This window comes from Podarcis liolepis (assembly GCF_965112155.1).
Source record: "Podarcis liolepis genome assembly, chromosome: 15".
Classification (NCBI taxonomy): domain Eukaryota; kingdom Metazoa; phylum Chordata; class Lepidosauria; order Squamata; family Lacertidae; genus Podarcis; species Podarcis liolepis.
The window spans coordinates 16097549-16117665 of record NC_139566.1 but is presented as its reverse complement, the minus strand read 5'-3'; the positions used below and the strand labels follow the sequence as shown (position 1 = coordinate 16117665).

The following is a 20117-nucleotide window of genomic DNA, read 5'->3' as shown; positions in this document are numbered from 1 at the left end:
CTTTGAAGAAGGGAACTGGGTGACTTGTCATTTGCTTCATTCTCATCCTTAACGATACAGTGAACTCAAATGCTATCTCCGGCATGTTGCAGTGGCTTGCTGCTGAACTTCCCCAGCATCGGGGTACATATTTGGTTCTGCAACAGGGTTGGGGAACGGAGGTGGGGGCTGGGCTCCAGCTTTTGTGGTACTAGAACTCCTATCGCCCTATGCTGGCTTCTGGGCAAGGCTGGCTTAACAATTAAGCAAAATAAGCATGTGCTTAAGGTGGGCACGGCAGAGAGTTTCCATTGCCAGACTTGCTACGGACCATATGGTGCAGCTGAACAAAAATAAACATTATTTCTACAAATATAGAAAAATAAACATTATTTTCCATCTTACAGTAGGTTTCATTTGATTTTGAAAAATGAAATTTCATTTGATGGTTTATTCTTGTTTAAAATTCGAATCAGATATATATGGGGGCACCAAAATCTTTTAGGGGCTTCGGTCCTTAGGGCCTCTAAAGGTCTTAAAATCTGGTCCTGACAATGGGAGTTGGAGGCTGGAAGCATCGGGATGATGGCAGGTTTCTAATCCTTGCTCTAGGGAGGATCTCCACTTGACAGACCACAAGCAATAAATTTGGGATTTAAACATTCCCCCTATGATGCCCTTCTTATTGCACATTCATTTGTGCTCGCAATGCTATCAGGGCAGTCACATACCACCCCACTTTTGACATTTTGGGACGTGGGTGGTACTGTGGTCTAAACCATTGAGCCTTTTGGGCTTGCCGATCAGAAGGTCAGCGGTTCAAATCCGCACGATGGGGTGAGCTCCCACTGCTCTGTCCCAGCTCCTGCTAACCTAGCAGTTCAAAAGTACACCAGCGCAAGTAGATAAATAGGTATCGCTGTGGCGGGAAGGTAAACGGCGTTTCCGTGTGCTCTGGTTTCCGTCACGGTGTTCTGTTGCACCAGAAGCAGTTTAGTCATGCTGGCCACATGACTCAGAAAGCTGTCTATGGACAAATGCCTGCTCCCTCAGCCTGAAAGCGAGATGAGCGCCGCAACCCCATAGTCGCCTTTGACTGGATTTAACTGTCCAGGGGTCCTATACCCTTTTTTTACCTTTTACTTCTTGCACCTGCAAAGCTTTTGGGGTGGTCACACTGCCTCACTTCCAGGTGGTGCACACCCCAAACCTTCCTGCTGAAAGACTGTAACTTTTTACAACACAAATTGTTCTGCTTTATTTTTGTCCTACTTGTGTTGTGCTACACACACACATCTCCAACTCCAAGAGCAGAGAAAAAGATCCAGCACTCCTGGCTCCCAGCAGGGCCTCTCTGCCTCCTTTTGGACATCTGAACCCAAGCCAAGCAATCTTCAGTCCCCTGGAGAAATGTTGGACTACAATCCCCTCTTGCTGCTGCCTCTCTATTCAGGAGGAAACAGGGCGACGCACAGCTGGGGTGGGGAATTCATTTCCTCAGCCCTCCTCTTCCTCCTCCTCCTGCTGCAAATGGGCAGGAGCAGAAAATGACGGGGTCTCCTTGGGGGACGATGGCGCAAAGTCACTACTCGCAAAGTCACTACTGCCCCCCTCCCCAAGCAGATTCTCTCGCCTGTCCATCCTGCCACCCTCCTCCTCCTCGTAGTCCCAAGCAAGGGAAAGAAGCAAGGAATGTTGGAAAGGCACACTGGGCTCCAGAGCTTCTGCCAAGGGATGACTCAGGGCTGGCAGCTGATTTTAGACAGGCCCCTCCGCTGCCTGGGAATTCCAACTGGCCTCTCTCAATGGCTCTTGTCCCTGGAAACGCCAGGCCTAAACAGAGAGACTGCAGCTCATGGCCGCCCAGAGAAAAGAGCTCAGTTGTAGGCTGTGAAACTTAAGAACGTAAAAAGAGCCTGATGGATCAGGCCAGTGGCCTATCTAACCCAGCCTCCTGCTTTGACAGTGGGCCACCAGATGCCTGTAGGGAGCCCGCAAGCACCAGACCACTCTCCCGCCCTGTGTTTTGCAGCAACTGGCAAACAGAAGCATCGCTGCCTCCAACTGCAGAGGGAGTGCATAGCCATTGACAGCCTGTCCCTCCATGAACTTGCCCAGTCCTCTTTTAAAGCCAAGTTGGTGCCCATCACTGCCTCTGGTGGCAGGGAGTTCCATTGTCTAAGAAGCTTCACCTGCCGCAGGCAACAGACCGTCACACCAGCACATCCAAACACAACGCACTCATCCCTCTCAATGTGGTATGTGGTCAGAGTGTCTCGCTAAGGGCCTGGGAAACCAGGGTTCAAAGCCTCATTCGGCCATGAAATTCACGGGGTGACCTTGGGCCAATCGCTATCTCCTACCCTAACCTACCTCACAGGGACTGATTATAGAGGATAAAATGAAGAGAGGGAGAACCATGCCTTCAGTTCCTTAAAGGAAAATAAGGAGAGGTGGAAATGTAATGAATAGATAAACATGGTTAATACAAGGAAAAAGGAGACTTTAAAGTGTTTAAAACAGAGCCTGGATAGCTCAGCTGGTTAGAGTGCGGTGCTGATAATTAATGCCAAGGTTGCGGGGAGCTGACAGAGCTGCACACACACACCCCAAGACAAGAACTAGGAAACTTCTCTCACCGTCTTAGCTCAATTCTGTATCTATACGAACTGGCAGCAGCTTAGACAAGGCGTCTCTCCCAGCCCTGCCTGAAGATGGTAGGACTTGAACCTGGGACCTTCCGCACGCAGAGCAGGTGCTCAACCACTGAGCTACAGCCTGACTTTGGCTGCATTCTGAAAACACATGCTGCTCCCTTTCTCTTGCTAATCTATTGAGCTGTATCACTAAGGCCTTAGGAACACAGAAAGTTGCCCTATACTGAATCAGACCCCCGCTATCCGTCTAGCTCAGTATGGTCCACACTGGCCGGCAGGAGCTCTCCAAGGTTTCAGGCAGATGCCTGCAGATGCCAGCAGAGACTGAACTCTGGCTGCAGGGATTTGTTGTTTTGAGTACCAGAACTGAAGTGTGCTCACACAAAATGTGCTCTCATTTCCACAAGTGATCTTCATTTCGGCAGGATAATTGAGGGCGGCATCGTTTTACTGTTGCTTTGTTTAAACCACTGGGAGTCAGAAATACTTGCAAATCACAGAAAGCAGGCAACAGATTCAATAGATCTTTCTCCTTCTGACAACCCCTGGTGTAGAGTGTTTGGAAAGGGTGGAAGCCTGTTTAGCTTGGGTAAAAGAGGTCTTTGGGGTGGGCGAGGGGACACACAGAAGCCCCCTACAAACCCCAGAAGGGCTTTCCTCATCCTCACCATGCAGAAGAGGGGGCTCCCAACAAAATATTTTTTTTAAAAAAACAGTAAAACATCACCCATTAAACACTTCCCTTAAGAGGGCTGCCTTCTAAAATTCAAATAGTTGTTTATTTGTTTGACATCTGTTGGGAGGGTGTTCCACAGGGTGGGTGCCACTGCCAAGAAGGCCCTCTAGATTTCTGTTGAATGTTAGGGGACACTTCTCAGTGGAAAAAAGCAGTTCGGCAGTGGAACTAACAACCTTGGTGCAGAGAGAGGGATGGAAGGTACGCTCTCCCTCCCTGAGGATTTCAAGCTGTGTCTGCACAACCACCTGTCAGAGATGCTCAGACTCTGGATGCCAGAGGGCTGGTCTGGATGGCCTTGAAGACCTCTCTGCTTGCACGATGCTGTGAAACTCAGGTTCAGATCCCCACTCAGCCATGTCCCTCTCTGGGCTAGTCATTGTCTTTCGGCCCAGCCTACCCCGCAGGGTTGTTGTGCGTGGGGAAGAGGCTCCCAGGCCTGTGAGCTGGAAGGTGTTCAAGCAGAGAGGCGCGCAAGCATCTGCTGCTCCTTCCCCCAGCAGGGAGTTCTCCAGCGCAGCGCCCAGAATCCCGGCGTGGAGTAAGGAATGTCTTTATGTCGTAGAAGGAGATTATTATTAATCTTTTGAGACAGGCCTTTGTGCTCGGAAATGGTGGGTTGGCGTTTTTTGCTGGCGGAGTTATTTTTAGGCAAGTTTTGCTCAAAAGCCAGGCAGGAGCGCCAGGAGCTGAGAGATGGCAGGCCAGGTCGGTTGGCTACAGGAGAGGCGCCGCTTCGAGAGAGGCACAGCCCTTCAGACCCCACATCTCAGGGTCTCCCGTCCCCTCCTGATTCCTGCAAACTGATTTCATTTTCTCTTCTCATCCCGCACCCCCCCCATCCATTCACCGCACCTCCAACGCAATGCATACCCAAAGGCCTCCTTGCAAAATTGCATGTTGCAAAATGCCATTTCCCAACAGCCGCCCTCGAGAGCAGGGTAAATATATTGACAGCAGATTGTCTGAGTGGCACAAACATTTATCAACACGCGCAGCTGCTACTGTTGCTGATTTTGCACACACACAAAAGGCGAATGGGGAAAGATAGACAGAGCAAGCCCCGGTGCTGCAGAGGGGGCGCGCACAAAGGCAAGCGCCCCCCCCCCCGCCCGCGCGCGCGCTCTACAATCCAAAGCCTCCGCGCAGGGCGGGGGTGGGAGGTGGGGGTGAAATGCAAGTTTGCCCTCTGCACACAACCTGCACATCACCTCCCACAGGGCTCCTGCCACCGCAAACCCGCACACACAAAGACACACATACACACACACACGCTGCCGAGACGCACAGGCGAGGCGCCACCGTTTCGCTGCTGCTTTGCATGCACGGCGGGCGCCCACGGCAGGTGCAGCCCCGCTGCCACGCAAGGGCCACGCACCAGGCAACACCCCCCCCCCAAAATCATGGTGCACCGAGGGGCCACGGCGCCCTTCCCCAAGCCCCGCTGAGCCCAAAGCACTGGTAGCTCCACATGTCCGGTCTTCTGCCCTCCCCATGGAAGGCTGAAGCGGGCTGCGACAGCTGCCCTACAAGAGCAGGGGAAATGCTGCGCGGTGTCGGGGGGGGGCGTGCGGGGAGCGCAAAGCTGCATTTTGCATGGCCCTCAAATCGAGCAAAGGCACCCAGGCGGCGGAATGGGCGCTGCAAGGCAGGTGACCTCCCTCTTTCATTAGGGCAACGGGGTGGGGGGAGGTGACCCCAAACCTCTTCCCTCCCACCCCCCACTTCCATGCGGCAAGGGGCTCAGAGAGGCTTAACTTCTTTCTAAAACCTGCCTACCTGGACACCGCCCCTTCTGGGAAGCGCAGGTGCTGCGGATGGGCTGCCAGGGGAAAGGCACTCTGCACGCAGGCAGAGGCACTCTCTCCGCCTGGGCAGGTGCCTCCTCGGGGCTCGCGCGTCCCACCCTTCCCAAGAAGAGCGCTGGGGCAAAAGCAATGCCTTCCCCAGCCACCTTCCCAGGAGGCGCGCACTCAGTACATGCCCAGAGGTGCTCTCGCCGCGGGGCTGCAAGGAAGGGTGCGCGCTGACCTCTAGCAGAATGGCCCAGGGAACGACTCCCTCGGCGACTCTCGCGCTCTCCCGGCCAGACTGGCGGCGGCGGCACTCACCGTGGCTTCGGGGCGGCTCCAGCCCGCTGGCGCTGCGCTCCGACGGCCGCTCGGTCCGGCTGCGGCGGCGCTGCCTTTGCCTTTGCCTCGGCGTACGCAAAACGCAGCCGCGTCTCGCCACCGGAGGGAGGGCGGGGACGGAAGGAGGGAGGGAGGGGAGAGCGAGGCAGCGGGGAGGGGACCAGCCCGGCGCCCTCCCGCCTCGGACGCCCCCTCGCCCCGCTTGCCTCTCCGACCCAGAGCGCACGGAGGAAGGGGTCAGGGCTGCTCCGACAGAGACGGAGGAAAGGGGGGGGCGAGGAAGAGGACCCCCGCAAGCTCCGCGCGCGCCCCCGCCCGGTGGTCGTCGTGGCTTCTTGGACCCCCAATCTGCTTCTCACCTGCCCGGCCTTCGTCCCAGGGTGCCTCTGAGAATGTGTAGAGTCTCTTCCCTCTTCGGGATGGCCCGCCTGAGAGAAGGTGAGGGGGCCGCCCTCTTTCAGCGCCAGAACTCACCCCCAGCCCTCAATCCAACAACGCACCGAGAGAAATCGGAAAGAACAGGGTGTCTCAGAGCACGTGCAGAGTGTGTTTCCCGAAACACACAGAGGCAAAGTAAGTAAAAGTGCCCCAGTGTTTCCGAATCAGTGAAAGGAAAAATGACAGAAGCATGTGTAGAGAACAGCTCTCAAAACATCGGAGAGCAAATAAGAGGACGCCGCAGAGCATGTGCAGAGTGCGTGCCCCCCGAAAAACAGAGGACATGAGCAGAGTCTTCTTTATAGGAGAGTGTATGTGAGAGAGGGAGAGGGAGGGGCGCCGTCAGAGCTGATCTCGACTGATGGGTTAACTCCTGTAGTTCTGCAAAGAAGCGAGATTTGCTCAAAGCTTCGTTTTTTAAAAAAAATAATTATTCTGCTTCTGCTGCAGAGCAGCAAATAAAAGTAGCACACTGAAAACGCAAAACAATGTCATTAACAAAGCAATTACTAATTGGGGAAGGGGTAGCTTTTCCGCTCCCAACAGACACTAAGTCGTGCCCCCGCCCAACCTTCCCAAGAATTTACACAGGATAACTCCCCCCTCCCCGGATTCTGCTCTATTTCAATATGTGGGGAATAAATTAAGAACCTTCCCACTGGGGGGGGGGGGGAGAGAGAGACTGTATTGAGGAGGGGGTTGTGTCATGGATGAAGTGTGTGCTTGTGTGTGGGGGGGCGCTCCCCAGAAAGTGCTGCCACTACTGGGGTGCATTTTGGGGTGTCACGGAGGCAGGGGGGTGCAAAGAGAAGGCCTGAAGCGCCACTGCAGCCCTCCAGGGGTCCAGAGATTGCCCGCATTTTGGCAGCGCAGCATCCCCCGGTTGCCATAGCAACTGGCTCTGCAGGGCTCTGATTGAAGAGGGCTGGAGGGCCTGGCACTACTCGACTCCCCCTCCCCAGTCCACCTCCCCCCCCCCCAACCAGGTTGAGTGCACATGAGAAGCTGACTCAAGGAGGCATTGGCCTTTGTCTCCGCCTTGCCATATCCTGATGAGCAGTGAGCCCTCTGCACATGCCAGGAGGCACCCTTTCATTTCTTACAATAGACACGGGTGGATTTTCTCAGAGGCATGCGCTCTTCTCCCTGCACAAAGCTTGGCCCCTGACCATGAGCAACTGGTGCTCCCTCCGAGATGAAGAAGCAGCAGAACGCCTCTGAGCACATACAGAGTTCCTTCCCCACACATCTGCAAAAAAGGGGCTTTTGAGAAAGAGGTTGTGGCTTCAAACAGGTTCAGATCCGAGAGCCTTTCCTCTTGAGATATTAAGCACCACTGCTGACCAGACCTGGTTTTAGCTTTATCTGTGCACAGTCCACCCCCCCCCTCACCCCCCCCAAACATGAGTTGATGCTGGCCCTGGAAGCGTTTAAAGAGTTGTAGCAATTTTAATTTGTTTCAGTCTGTTTTATTGCCGTTTTAATCTGCATGCTTAAATCACGGCTGTAAAAATTTTAGCGATAATTTTATTGTATCATTTTTATAAAACTGCTTTGTATTTTTTTCCTACAATCAAGCAGTATATAAATTTTATGAAATAAATAAAAGAAATAACAGAGGGCTGGTGTTTCACCCCTCGGCTGTAAACCATTCCTTCTTCTTGCCTGAGAGGCTTTGGGAAGGGGGGGGGGGCGTGGCGCAAGAGGCATGGCTTTTGGATTATCCTGAGAGGAGGTCCTCCTCTCCCACCTCCTGCCCAGCCAGGCTGAACGCAACCCATAGAATCAGGTCTGTAGAGTTGAAAGGGACCCATAGAGTCATCTAGTCCAACCCCCTGTGGGGCAAGAATGACAGCTTAAGCATCCCTGACAGATGGCTGCCCAACCCGTGCTGCTGGAAGTGGTCCCTGCAAATGAGCCTTTATGCCAGGAGCTTTCCCAGGTGGGAATTTCCCACTGCAGCTGCCCTCCACACATGGCTTAGGATGCCACATGGAGCACAGCAGAACTGGCTTCCAAATTCCAAATAAGCCCGGTCAGAATCATGACTGTAAAACTCACGAGAGCCTAAGAACATGGGTAGGCAAACTAAGGCCCGGGGGCCAGATCCAGCACAATCGCCTTCTATTTTTTTTTATTAGAAATTTTATCTACAACATAACATAAACCCCCCACCCCCCCAATACAGAAATCCACCCTCATTAAACGTGAACATAACATACAATAAGCATAACAGACAACAATACAAACAACCAAATAAAATACTTCCTTTATCCTGTATCTGGCCTCCTTATTTACTTCTTATAAGCTGTTTCCTTTATGAATGATTATTAAGATTTTTCTAATTATAACTTAAATATCCCCAAAGTCTCCTGCAGACATTACAAATCCAAACAAGTCCAGGTACGTATTTTAGGGCACTGTTTTGTGAAGTATTCTCTGCATTTCCCCCATGCTTTTTGAAACTCTTATCTAGTGTGATCTCTAATTGCCTCTGTTAATCTAACCAGTTCAATATACTCTAACAGTGGCACAGGAGCGGCAAGGATCCTAATTGCTAAAAACTGGAAAAAAGAAATTGTTCCAACAAAAAAAAGGAATGGCCCAATCGCCTTCTAAATCTGGCCCGCAGACGGTCCGGGAATCAGCGTGTTTTTGCATGAGTAGAATGTGTCGTTTTATTTAAAATGCATCTCTGCCTCGCCAGAGTGGTGCATGCTCTGGTTATCTCCCGCTTGGACTACTGCAATGCGCTCTACGTAGGGCTACCTTTGAAGGTGAACCGGAAACTACAACTAATCCAGAATGCAGCAGCCAGACTGGTGACTGGGAACAGCCGCCGAGACCATATAGCACTGGTCTTGAAAGACCTACATTGGCTCCCAGTACGTTTCCGAGCACAATTCAAAGTGTTGGTGCTGACCTTTAAAGCCCTAAATGGCCTCGGTCCAGTATACCTGAAGGAGCGTCTCCACCTCCATCGTTCTACCCAGACACTGAGGTCCAGCACAGAGGGCCTTCTGGCGGTTCCCTCACTGCGAGAAGCCAAGTTACAGGGAACCAGGCAGAGGGCCTTTTCGGTAGTGGCGCCCTCCCTGTGGAATGCCCTCCCACCAGATGTCAAAGAGAACAACAACTACCAGACTTTTAGAAGACATCTGAAGGCAGCCCTGTTTAGGGAAGCTTTTAATGTTTGATGTATCACAGTATTTTAATATTCTTTTGGAAGCCGCCCAGAGTGGCTGGGGAAACCCAGCCAGATGGGCGGGGTATAAATAATAAATTATTATTATTATTATTATTATTATTATTATTATTATTATTATTTGTGGGGCATAGGAATTCGTTCTCCCCCCAAAAAAACAATAACGCCCAGTCCCCCACAAGGTCTGAGGGACAGTGGACCGGCCCCCTGCTGAAAATGTTTGCTGACCCCTGGCCTAAGAAGCACCTGCAGGGTCAGGCCAACCTGTTCTCACAGTGGCCAGCCCAAGGAAAACCTACAGCAGGATTCAAGCTTTCCCCTCCTGTGGTTTCCAGTAACTGATATTTCCCACCTCCAGCTGTGGACACAGAACACAGCCAACATTGCCAGGAGGCACTGATAGTCTTCTCTTCCTGGAGTTTGTGCCATCCTCTTTTAAAGCCGTGCAGATTGGTAGCCACCCCCTGCCTCCTGTGGCAGTGAGTTCCATAGTTTAACTATGTGCTGCGTCAATAAAGAACTTCCTTTTATGTGTCCCGTATCTTCCAAATCTTACAGGGGAAACCTTCAGGGGGTCTGAGGTCAGGCCCACCCGGCTCACCCACCCAGGTTTCGGCAATACAGGCCAAGGCACACCCCCTTTCAGTTCCACCACCTACAGCACCCTCTTTTCAGGATCAGGCAGTCTAAGGTCCCCCACCCACCCACTGGACAGCAGAGTGAGGACGCAGTGGGAAAACAACAGCCAGGTGCTTCTCTTTCAATCACTGTTTTTCCAACCTGAGCTTTTGGGGAAGCCCAGAGTGGGAAGAACTGAGAGTTCTGGGCCAATTCATAGAGGGCCTAAGTTCCAGAACTCAGCACCGAGGCTAAAACCTGGAATACGCCTAGGACAGTACGAAAGAAAACACCTTTGAGCATGTACAGACAGCTCCTTTCCTCGCCCTCTTGAGACGTATCCTGGGTCCCACCCAACTGAGATTCAGCAGGCAGACCTAAAGACCCAAGAGGTTTCCTTTGGGTCTGATGGTGACTTTTAGCTGCGTTTTCATACTCAGCCACGAAGCTCTCACCTTGGGTGCCACCCAGATTTGTAGGCACAGATCATCCTCTAGAATAAAATAGCTTACTAGGGAAATGCTGAAGTTGCCTTTTGGGGTGCCTCAGGGTCAATTTTTTATGGTAGCCCAAATCTCAGGTGTATGGGTGTATGTATATATCTCAATTTTAACTCATGAGCTATTGCTGCAATCTGCTCCAATTGTTATGTTATGTGAGCTGGTCTTTGACCGTAATAAATTATCTCTCTATCTACCTTGGGTGCCATTCACCGCCTCTCTACCTAACCTTCCTCACAGGGTTGCTGTGGAGATTAAACGAGGAGTGGGGGGGCAACTATGCGAGTCACCTTCAGCTCCTTGGAGGCAACAGTAAGATGTAAATGCAATATGATTTTATTTTATTTTTAAAAGGGGGTTATGTTTTGCTTCATTATGATTGCTGGCTCTCCATTGTTTAATGAATTGCGACGGTGGTTGGACGGACCTTAGTTGATTCCTTTTGCTGCCTTGAGAGGATTTCACCCTTGAAGGTGGCTTTAAATGTTTTTAATAACACAAAGTGAAGAGCAGGAGGTACAGGTTGTGGATCGGATTACTCAGATTGGCCAGGAAAAGGAGAGCTACTACATGAGGTTGCAGACCCTCCAAGCAGTGGCGTAGCGTGGGTTGTCAGCACCCGGGGCAAGGCAAGTAATTTGCGCCCCCTAACCCGTGGATTTGCGCTCCCTAACCCGTGGATTTGCGGCCCCTAACCCTAACCCCCAGATGTTGCGCCCCGTGCGGCCGGGCCCCCCTGCACCCCCCACGCTACGCCACTGCCTCCAAGGGTCCCTATTTCCCAGGGACGGTCTCAGATTTACAGAAATCATCCCAGTTTCTGATTTGATCCTGGAATGTCCTGCTTTTCCTTAGGACGTTCCTTCTTTTTTTTGCCATTTCTATCACAGGCAATTTTATTTATTTATTAACATTCTTATGTTACATTGGTAAATATTGTCATATTACATTACAGAGCTTATTATAATATATATTCAACATGTATAGCGAGATTATATACCAACTTTATATACCTGAAGAGAAAGAAAAGAAAAGAAAAAAGAAAAACAAAGAGAAAAAACAAAGACCCCCCCCCAATCATATACATACCAACACATTGGACTTCCTATCTATCCTGTTGTATATTCCTTTTTTTACATATGAATGTACTCATATTATTGTATGGACGTTCCTATTTTCATTGGAGAAATGTTGGAGGGTACGGAGTTATGCGACCCCCCCCCAAGCCAAAAAGATAAGTAACTATACAACCTTTAGAATACATCTGAAGGCTGGAAAGGGGTTTTTTTGGTTTAATGTTTTATTATGTTTTTAATCTATGTTGGAAGCCGCCCAGAGTGGCTGCAGCAACCCAGTTTGATGGGTGGGGTATAAATACATATTATTATTATTATTATTATTATGATGATGATGATGGAATAGGATGTCCCTGTTTTCATAGGTGAAAAGTTGGAGGGTATGAGGTCATGACCATGGGGCAGGCCTCACCCCCCCGGCTGCCTCCCCACCCACAGAAAAATGACTTGAATAGGCACTCTCCTTTTCTGATGGGTTCAATTCAAATATCCTTTCCCATCACTTTCCCTGGGAAGGATATGGAAGAACAGCATCACGCCATCCCTGTGGCCTCGTCTGTCACAGCTCTGAGGCTGCCAGGTGCCAACTTTGCTCTGGGAGTTACACCTGGGTCCCCCTGAAGCAAGGAGACACAGGTGCACCGGGCTGCAGATTTGCCCACACTCTCTCCTCAGAGAGGGTGCTATTTTAAAGCAGCGTGCGGGAATAAAGAGGCAGTTTCAGGCTGGCGGTACTGGCAAAGCCCAGCACATGATGCATTTCTTTATTTAAAGCGATTTTCTCCTGCTCGTCAGCTCCGGAGGCTCAGCTTACATGCAATCAAGTAAAACAAAAAACAAAAACAAGGCAGTCCCTCCCATCAGCCTTAAAAACTCAAGACACAAAAGGAAAAGGGCATGGTGTGGGCAGAGGAAAAACAAGCCCCAATTGCTGAATGTGGCAACAGAGGAAGAGGATGCGGTGCCCTCTAGAAGTTTTTGACTACAGCTCCCATTATCCATGACTATGGCCACACTGGCTATGGCTGATGAGAGTTGGAGTCTTGACTAGGCCTGCTCCCCATTGGCTGGAGGTCATGTCAGGGCAAGTTGGCGTTTCTGAAAACAGCAGGAGGTGGTGATGGGAAAGACTCTCTCTGCTGGGTATTCTGAAGAGAATTCTGCCAGACTGTGTTGACCAGCTGTAGCTCAGTAGCAGAGCATCTACTTTGCAGGCAGCAACGTCCCGGTTCAGTTCAATGGCCGGCTCCAGCGTCAGTCCTGAAACTTTCCTGTTGTGTCTCCCTAGAGCTCCAGTGAGTTTTCCCTTAGGAGTCAGCTGCTTCTGTTGGTGCAGGAAGAGCAAAGGTGGAAACAAACAAGCACACAACCAAAAACCCCACAGCCATTCCTGCCTTCTACAAACAATGCCATTATTGGTACTATTTTTATGCCCTTGAGATTTTAGGGTGAAAGGCAGTCTACAGATTTAATACATAAAATAATAATATTTTCCCACTGGCCTCTCCAGGATGGCCCGAGACTCCAAAGAGCCACTCTTTGTCCGTGTAGACAGTCCTGATTTGGTAGAATAAGGCAGCTTCCTAGAATCATGGAATTGTAGAATTGGAAGGGAACCCAGGGGTCATCTAGCCCAACCCCCTGCTGTGCAGGAATCTCAGCTAAAGCATCCTTGACAACCTCTGCTTAAAAACCTGTGGTGCCCTCCAGATGCTGGACTACGACTCCCATCAGCCACAGCACCCTGTGGACCTGCTGGTTGGGACTGCTGGGAGTTGTAGTTTAAAATGCCTGGAGGGAAAGCTGGAAGCTCCAGCCAGAGGTAGCAGGAGGATACGTAATTTGAGGGGGGGGCATGTGCATGGCGGACGGTGTGCAGGTATGTGCCCAGCTCCCGGCCCTGTGATGGTACAGCTCAGTGTGTGGCACAGCAGCCGCCCGACTGCGCAGCCAATTATGTCCTGCGGCTCCCCTGCCAGCTGCGGATCCAATTATGGGCCTTGCAGCGCCAGCCTGACCCAGAGGATGCGCCCTGGAGGGGGTCCCAGCCCACTGCTCTCCTGCAGGAGGAGGTGGGGGAGCTGGGATCAGAGGAAATCTGCCCTCCAGGCAGGGCTTCAAAGCTCAGAAGAGCTGCCCCCCATCCTCCCACTTGCCAGCCCACGCCTGCTCAGACCCCTGCTTAGGAATATACTGTATGCCAAGTCAGGCCATTGGTCCATCTAGTTCAGTATTGCCTGCACTGGCCAGCAGCAGCTCTCTATGGTTTTGTCCCAGTCCTAACTGGAGATGCTGGGGATTGAACCTGGGACCTTCCACTTGCAAGGCAGGTGCTCTGCCACTGAGCTACCTCCCTCCCTCCCAGGCTTCACTGATGCCAGCACTTACATCCCTGGATTTGTGTTGGGTTTTTTCTTAATGAAACTGGGACTCAGGCTCTGGCACACTAGGAGGAATAATAAGCAGAGAGAGCCTTGGGAGCAGCTGAAGAATGCTTTCCCTTCAACACAGAACACAAGTCCGTTTTGAACATTGGTCCTGCAAGGAGTAACGTGCACTCTGATCATGCACAGAGTGCCTCTCTCTCACCACCGGGCAACCACCTCCCATGCCCACATCCTAGGGTGGAGCTCAGCCTGTTTTAGAAATGTTGTCGTTTTCCTACCCTCCATCCCATATTTGTGCTGTGCTTCTCCAGCAGAGAGGACACACACACACAAGCGGTTTTGCTCAGCCAAGAGGGCAGAACGCAGAGGACCCATGGGGAACGAGGAATGCCTGTTCTTGGCAATGCTCAAGATCAGTTCTTCGCGGCCCCCGTGTACTCAAAGGTTCGCAATACAGTACTAGCACTGTTTTTACCTAGGAAAGCACTGCTCAAGATTAAGTTGCAAACACGAAACTCCGAACCTCAAATATTCTAAGATGATCTAGTGTAATTACTTCTCTTACTAGTAATAGTTTTTGAGATCAAGATTTAATATATATTTTTAACTGAATTGTCTCTGTTATACCCAATTGCAATTCAGTGTATTCCCGTCCTGTTGTGTTTTATGATTTTCCTGATATTGTAAGTGAGCTGGAACTGGTCTGTGACCGTAATAATAAAATTCATTCATTCATAGTTTTGGGAATTATTTCTGGAAAACAAGTTGAAATTTGGAGAAAATGGCTGTGTGAAAATAGCACCCCAGACTCCACATTCTTTTTCCTCTGCTGATCTGCATTTATTTGAAGCATTTTAACCTTGCTGTTCAGAAGGGAAAAAATGCTTGAGTTCCGAGCGCCTCTCAGACATCTATAGGAAGACTTTAAATCTAAAAGGCAACGCACAAAAGGAAAAAAAGATCAGGAGGGAGAAGGAAATGAGCAAACTCACTTGCTTATTTTCATTGTTCTGTTGTGTTTTTGTATATTCTGTTGGAAGCAGCCCAGAGTGGGCAAGGTACAATAAATAAACAAACAAATAATTATTATTATATTATATTGAACTGGCAACAGTTCAGTAAGAGAAGTTGCTCAAAAGTCTCTCTGCAGAGCCAATGGAGAAACTTGTACAGTTCTGCAGACAGAGTACCTCGTTTGTTTTCCTGGCTCTCCCAGCAACCCCACAAGGTAAAACTCTGCAACTCTTAAGAGAAGTGAGAAGAAAGTTGTGGCAAAGGTGGCTTTTAAGTCATCCCTCTCGGGTTCCCTTCTCTTGACCAAATGAGGAGCTCCTCCTTGGACTACAAACACTACGAGGGCACGCCAGGACTGATTCAAAGCTCATCACCCTCTTGCAAGAAAACATGCAGAGAAACACCCCAGGTCTGCTAAAGAACACAAGCAGGTGTGGCTGTGGGGCAGGGACTATTTTTAGGATTGACTCTCTGGGTGTGAAGGAGCAGCTGTTGAGGCTGACTGGAAGGGCTGGCGGGGAGGAGAGTGGCACATTCTCAATTCCCTGCCTGACGCCTTAGGGACCATCACTGACCCCTGGGGACCAAGGAAGGGATTTGCTCAATGTCATGGGGGAAATTGGATCTTTAGCAAAGAACGGATCTAGTATTTAGAATGGAGGCTCAGACTGGCTCTCACCTGCCCCTGCTTTTTGCCATTAAGATTTTTATTAAAGTTTTTTCATGATACAATAGGATGCAGAAAATTGATATAAACAAAAACAGCTACAAACAAGCAAAAAAAAAAAGAGCATGGAGTCCTATCTTAAATGTCGTTCTGAACCCTTACCACCCCCACAAATGGTAGGAGCCCCTTCCAGCTTCACCTGGGATCTTCCCCCAGCCTCTCACCCTGGGAGGCCAACCCCACGGATGGTCCCTCCATCAACCATCTACCTCCCCCATGAATGTGCAATCTCTGGACTCTAAGAGAAGGGGGGGGAGAAAGAAGCAAGACCACCTGCTCCCCATATATATATATATATATATATATATATATATATATGAGAAATGATTAAACCAGAACAAAGAAAAAGAGAAAGAGGAGGAGAGCCTGAATGGCAAAGATCTAGTATTCACAATCTATTATAAAAGGGGGGGGGAGAGAAAAGGACATTCTCCATCAAGGGGTAGAGCAGGAAGGATAAAATTAAACATTGTACTGACTCAAAGCTGCTGTAAGGTTTGACTGCAACATCTTACTGGGTTAGCACCTGCCACTTTTTATCACTTGTTGATTCCAGCACGTGCAGAAATATGCGTCGCGGATTGCGCAGCAAAGAGTTTTCTGACTGTCCAATGTCATCTCAACACAGAATGCTGTTATGCTCTCGCACACACCCTGGGCTGAACAGTGAGCAGGTCAAGGGGTAGTTTCCTTTGGTTTTGTAATATTTGCATTTATTTATATATGTGTAGGCTGAACACTCCAACAGGCACCTGAAGGTCCAGTGCTCCCACATCCGGTTTCTGGAGAATATCTTCCCACCAACCAGCACCCTGAGGTGCTCACAGATCACCCACTCTGGCTGGGTGTGTGTGTGTGTGTGTGTGTGTGTGTGTGTGTGTGTGTCTTTCTCAAACTGCAGCTTGTCATTTGTTTCCTTCACACATAGCAGCTTCCCCAGTTTGACGTGTGTGTGTGTGTGTGTGTGTGTGTCCTTTTGACCTTGCTCAAGCTCCCAGGCTGGAACAGGAGAAATACAGCCCTAGTGGCTTCTCTTCGTTTTCTTTCCAGAGAGACCCAGGGCAACCCCCTTCTCGCCAACATCTGCACATGACATCTACAAACTGGACAGCTTGGAGCCAAAGAAGATGACGTCCTCATGTGACTCTGGCCCAGAGTGTCTGCAGCAGCAGCCACAACGGAGACTCTTCTGGCACTGGAACAACTTTGGAGGCAGATGGAGGCAGAAACTTTTGCGGAATAGAGTCCAACCAAGTGTTCATCTCAGTTGGGCAGGTGCATATAGGGTTTTGTAAACTGTGGGACCAAACAGCAGATCTGCTCTGTGATCTTTCTATCAAAGCTCAGATGTCTACAAGGTCAGCGCAGCCATTCACCGCTGTCGTTGCTGCTGATGTCACAAAACTTCCTCCTTTTGCCCATTTTATGTCTCCCCAGTTTTGATCCAAAATGAATCGGATCAAATTTGCTGATCCGTTCTAACTCCCCAGTTCCCCACAGAAACTTCCCTGTCAAAGGCGTTTTCTTGACAATCGGGGAGTGGCTGAGGTCAGCAGCAACCAGGGAGTTATGCTGCCATTTTAATTTTTTTATTTTATTCAGGTCTCATGTAGACAGCGGAAGGGGCACCGTGGGCAAGCAATAGCCCTAGATCATGTGAGAGGATGAACAGGTGAACATGAACCCCTGGTCAGTTGGTTAGAGCGTAGAGCTGGTAACACTAAGGTTGCAGGTTCAATCCACATATAGAACAGCTGCATATTCCTGCATTGCAGGGGATTGAACTAGGTGATCCTCAGGGTCCCTTCCAACTCTACAATTCTATAATTTTCATAGTGGCCAGCCAGTTGCCCCAATGAGCACAACACAGCACCCTCCCCTCCTGCTGTTTCCAGGAACTAAGAACCATTTACTGCCTCCAACTGTGGAGACTGAGCGCAGTCATCAAGGGTAGTAGCCGCAAAACTACTGCTTTGAGTAAGAGGGCTGTTGGGTTGTCAAGTGTGAGAATGGAAGAACGCTGTAGATATGGGGAGGCAGGATTAGGAACACAAAATGCAGCCCCCACCCCCAATGGACGGACACATACATCCTCTCCCAGCTGCAGGACAGATTTGTCTGTTTCTCTGGGGATAGGCAAACCCTCGGGGCTTCCTTTAATAATTCCCCTCTCCCCCCATCCCACCCCACCCTGCTCATTTTCAGATCAACCCTGAATCTTCAGAGTCTAATCCATGGGTAGGCAAACTAAGGCACGGGGCCTGGATCCAGCCCCATCGCCTTCTAAATTTGGCCCATGGATGGTCTGGGAATCAGCATGTTTTTACATGAGTAGAATGTGTGCTTTTATTTAAAATGCATCTCTGGGTTATTTGGGGGCATAGGAATTTGTTCATTTCCCCCCAATATAGTCTGGCCCCACACAAGGTCTGAGGGACCGTGGACTGGCCCCCTGCTGAAAAAGTTTGCCGACCCCTGGTCTAATCCCACCTTGCTTAGAGTGACCCCAGTGGTTCTGCATCTTGAAATAATAAAAGATTTAACAGTGGGGATCCGTCCCACTCCACATTACACCCTGCTCAGAGGAAGACGCTCCAGGAATGCACAAGTATCCGGGCCACCCCCCCGTAAAAATACATTCCTGCGGCTGACAGTAGTTTTTAAAACCTTTATTATTATTGGCGCCCTCTCCCCTCCAGGAGCCTTGTTGCCCCATTTTGACGAAACAGGCCAAGTGCTGCTTTAAAAGTGAGGAGATAAAATCCTCCCTGCCTACCCAGCAATACCATCCCTTGAGGATAAAAATGGGACAGAGAAGCCCCCTTAAAAAGCAGGGAAGCCATAGACACCCCTCCCCCTTTGAACAAAAGGAGGGCTTCAGAAGCAGAGATGGGTTGTAAAATCAAGGTGTGGACCCCCCTTAAAATAAATAGCAGAGCATGGCAGGAAGGGGGGAGAAGGGGGACTGGGCTGAATTGCCTGCCACAGCTCCTATGGGGCAGATTCTAAAATGGGGAGAGGGGGAACCTAGACAGAAAAACAATCTCCTCCTTTGACCTCCTTCCCCCTACAAGAAAAAGTGATTGTACATTTGGAGCCAGATGAAAAAGGGGGGTGAGGGACCCATTGATTTTGAGCTGCCCCGTTGAAGTTGCTGATGGCACATGAGGAGGGGGGTCCTTCACTCCCGAGGCTCGTCGGGGGCGGGGATCTTTTGGCGGCTGGGCTCAACACCCCAGATTTCACGGGCGTACTGGGCGATGGTGCGGTCGCTGGAGAACTTTCCGGAACAAGCAATGTTCCTGATCACCATCTTGGTCCACTCCTTGGTGTTCTGCGGAGGGAGATCAAAGCAGCAAATCATGAGAGGGAAGAAGGGAGCTCCCCCCCCCCACATTTCAGTGTGTGGGCACCTGGACACCCCTGCCAAATTGTTCCCAAACCATTGGAGAGGACCAGCTCTAGGGGCCTCCTGCGGCCAGAGGTTCAGCTACAAGGATTTCCTTTTAAAGTTGGGATTCGTATTGTTATGAGTTTGTGGGTGCGAGACACCCTAAAGCCCTGGGTGTAATAGGTGTTAGAATTTAATCATCTCTGCCGCTTTGGCCTCCCACTCATCTTCTTCAGCTTCTGCCTCTGATTCTGGACTTCTTTCTGCCACCGACTCTCCCAGCTCACTAAGCCCTGTTGCCTCTTTGCAGTCTTCTCCCTCTGACCTCTCCTTGCTGTCCCAACACCACTCCCTGGGCTCTGAGCCTTCTTCCCATTCCTCTTGTGTCCAACCAGTGCATGACACCCCCTCCCTCCACCGAGAGTCAGTTTGAAAGACAACGCCAGTGTTTTAGGTTTGGGTTTTAGGACTGGAGTTAGGAGTTATGCAAGGGAGATACTAAGCAGCAGGCTGGGGTGACAGTCACAAGAGCAACGGTTGAGGTCGAGACTGCTTGGCTCCCCTGTCATTCAGCACATCTGGCATTGACACCTGATCAATGAAACACACATGCACACTGCAACAGTCCTTTTTCACCAGCGTCGTCCCCATCCCACCACCATTGGGCATGGGGGGGCACCGCCTCACCTTATAAAGAGCATTGACCTTTTCTTGACATTTGATGTAGGACTCGTAATCGGCAAAGACTTTGAACCTACAGGGAGGGGAGAGAAGCATAACAATGCAATTCAAAGCGGTGGCGATGGGTTGCGCATTTATTCAAAATCCAGTTAAAACTCTTTCATTTAATTAATCCGACATAATTGATGGACTTGATCCAGTGGTACCAGCTTTTCAAAGTCCGATAGTCATTTACACCTCCAGTGCTGTCCCTGCTGCCCTCTTGCCTCTAAGCATGTGCACGCACACACACAGTCACACGCACCCCAGCCACTAGGGTAACAGGAGCAGCCACAAAACAACTCCTCCTCACACACAGAGAACCCAAAGTACATCCTGTAAGCTGACAATCTGCACCCAGCAAATCCCAGCAAAGCCTGTGGAATCATAGGATTGTAGAATTGCAAGGGCTCACGAGGGCTGCCTATCTATGATGCAACGCAGGACTCTTTTGCCCAAGGTGGGGTTCAAACCCACAACCCTGAGATTAATAGCCTAAGGCTCTACCTACTGAGCTATCCCAGGAGTTACAACTAC

The 20117-nt window shown here is 50.2% G+C and overlaps 2 protein-coding genes and 1 long non-coding RNA gene across 4 annotated transcripts in view; 1 reads left to right on the top strand and 2 right to left on the bottom strand.

Moving 5' to 3' along the window:
• The window catches only part of RASGRP2 (RAS guanyl releasing protein 2), a 42273-nt gene extending 36515 nt beyond the window's left edge, over positions 1-5758 (bottom strand). The window contains exon 1 of the mRNA XM_083477936.1: positions 5484-5758. The gene's annotated coding sequence lies outside the window, so the exon portion shown is untranslated. The remainder of the gene's footprint in view (positions 1-5483) is intronic.
• The window catches only part of LOC310694692, a 196616-nt gene extending 178284 nt beyond the window's left edge, over positions 1-18332 (top strand). For both annotated transcript variants that reach the window (XR_014519792.1, XR_014519793.1), the window contains exon 2: positions 17854-18332. This is a non-coding gene — a long non-coding RNA (uncharacterized lncRNA). The remainder of the gene's footprint in view (positions 1-17853) is intronic.
• PYGM (glycogen phosphorylase, muscle associated) overlaps positions 18124-20117 on the bottom strand; it is a 28488-nt gene continuing 26494 nt past the window's right edge. The window contains exons 18-19 of the mRNA XM_083477907.1: positions 19548-19614; positions 18124-18803 (exon numbers count right to left, since the gene is read on the bottom strand). Of these exons, the coding sequence (XP_083334033.1) occupies positions 18651-18803; positions 19548-19614 (220 nt within the window). The 3' untranslated portion in view covers positions 18124-18650. The remainder of the gene's footprint in view (positions 18804-19547; positions 19615-20117) is intronic.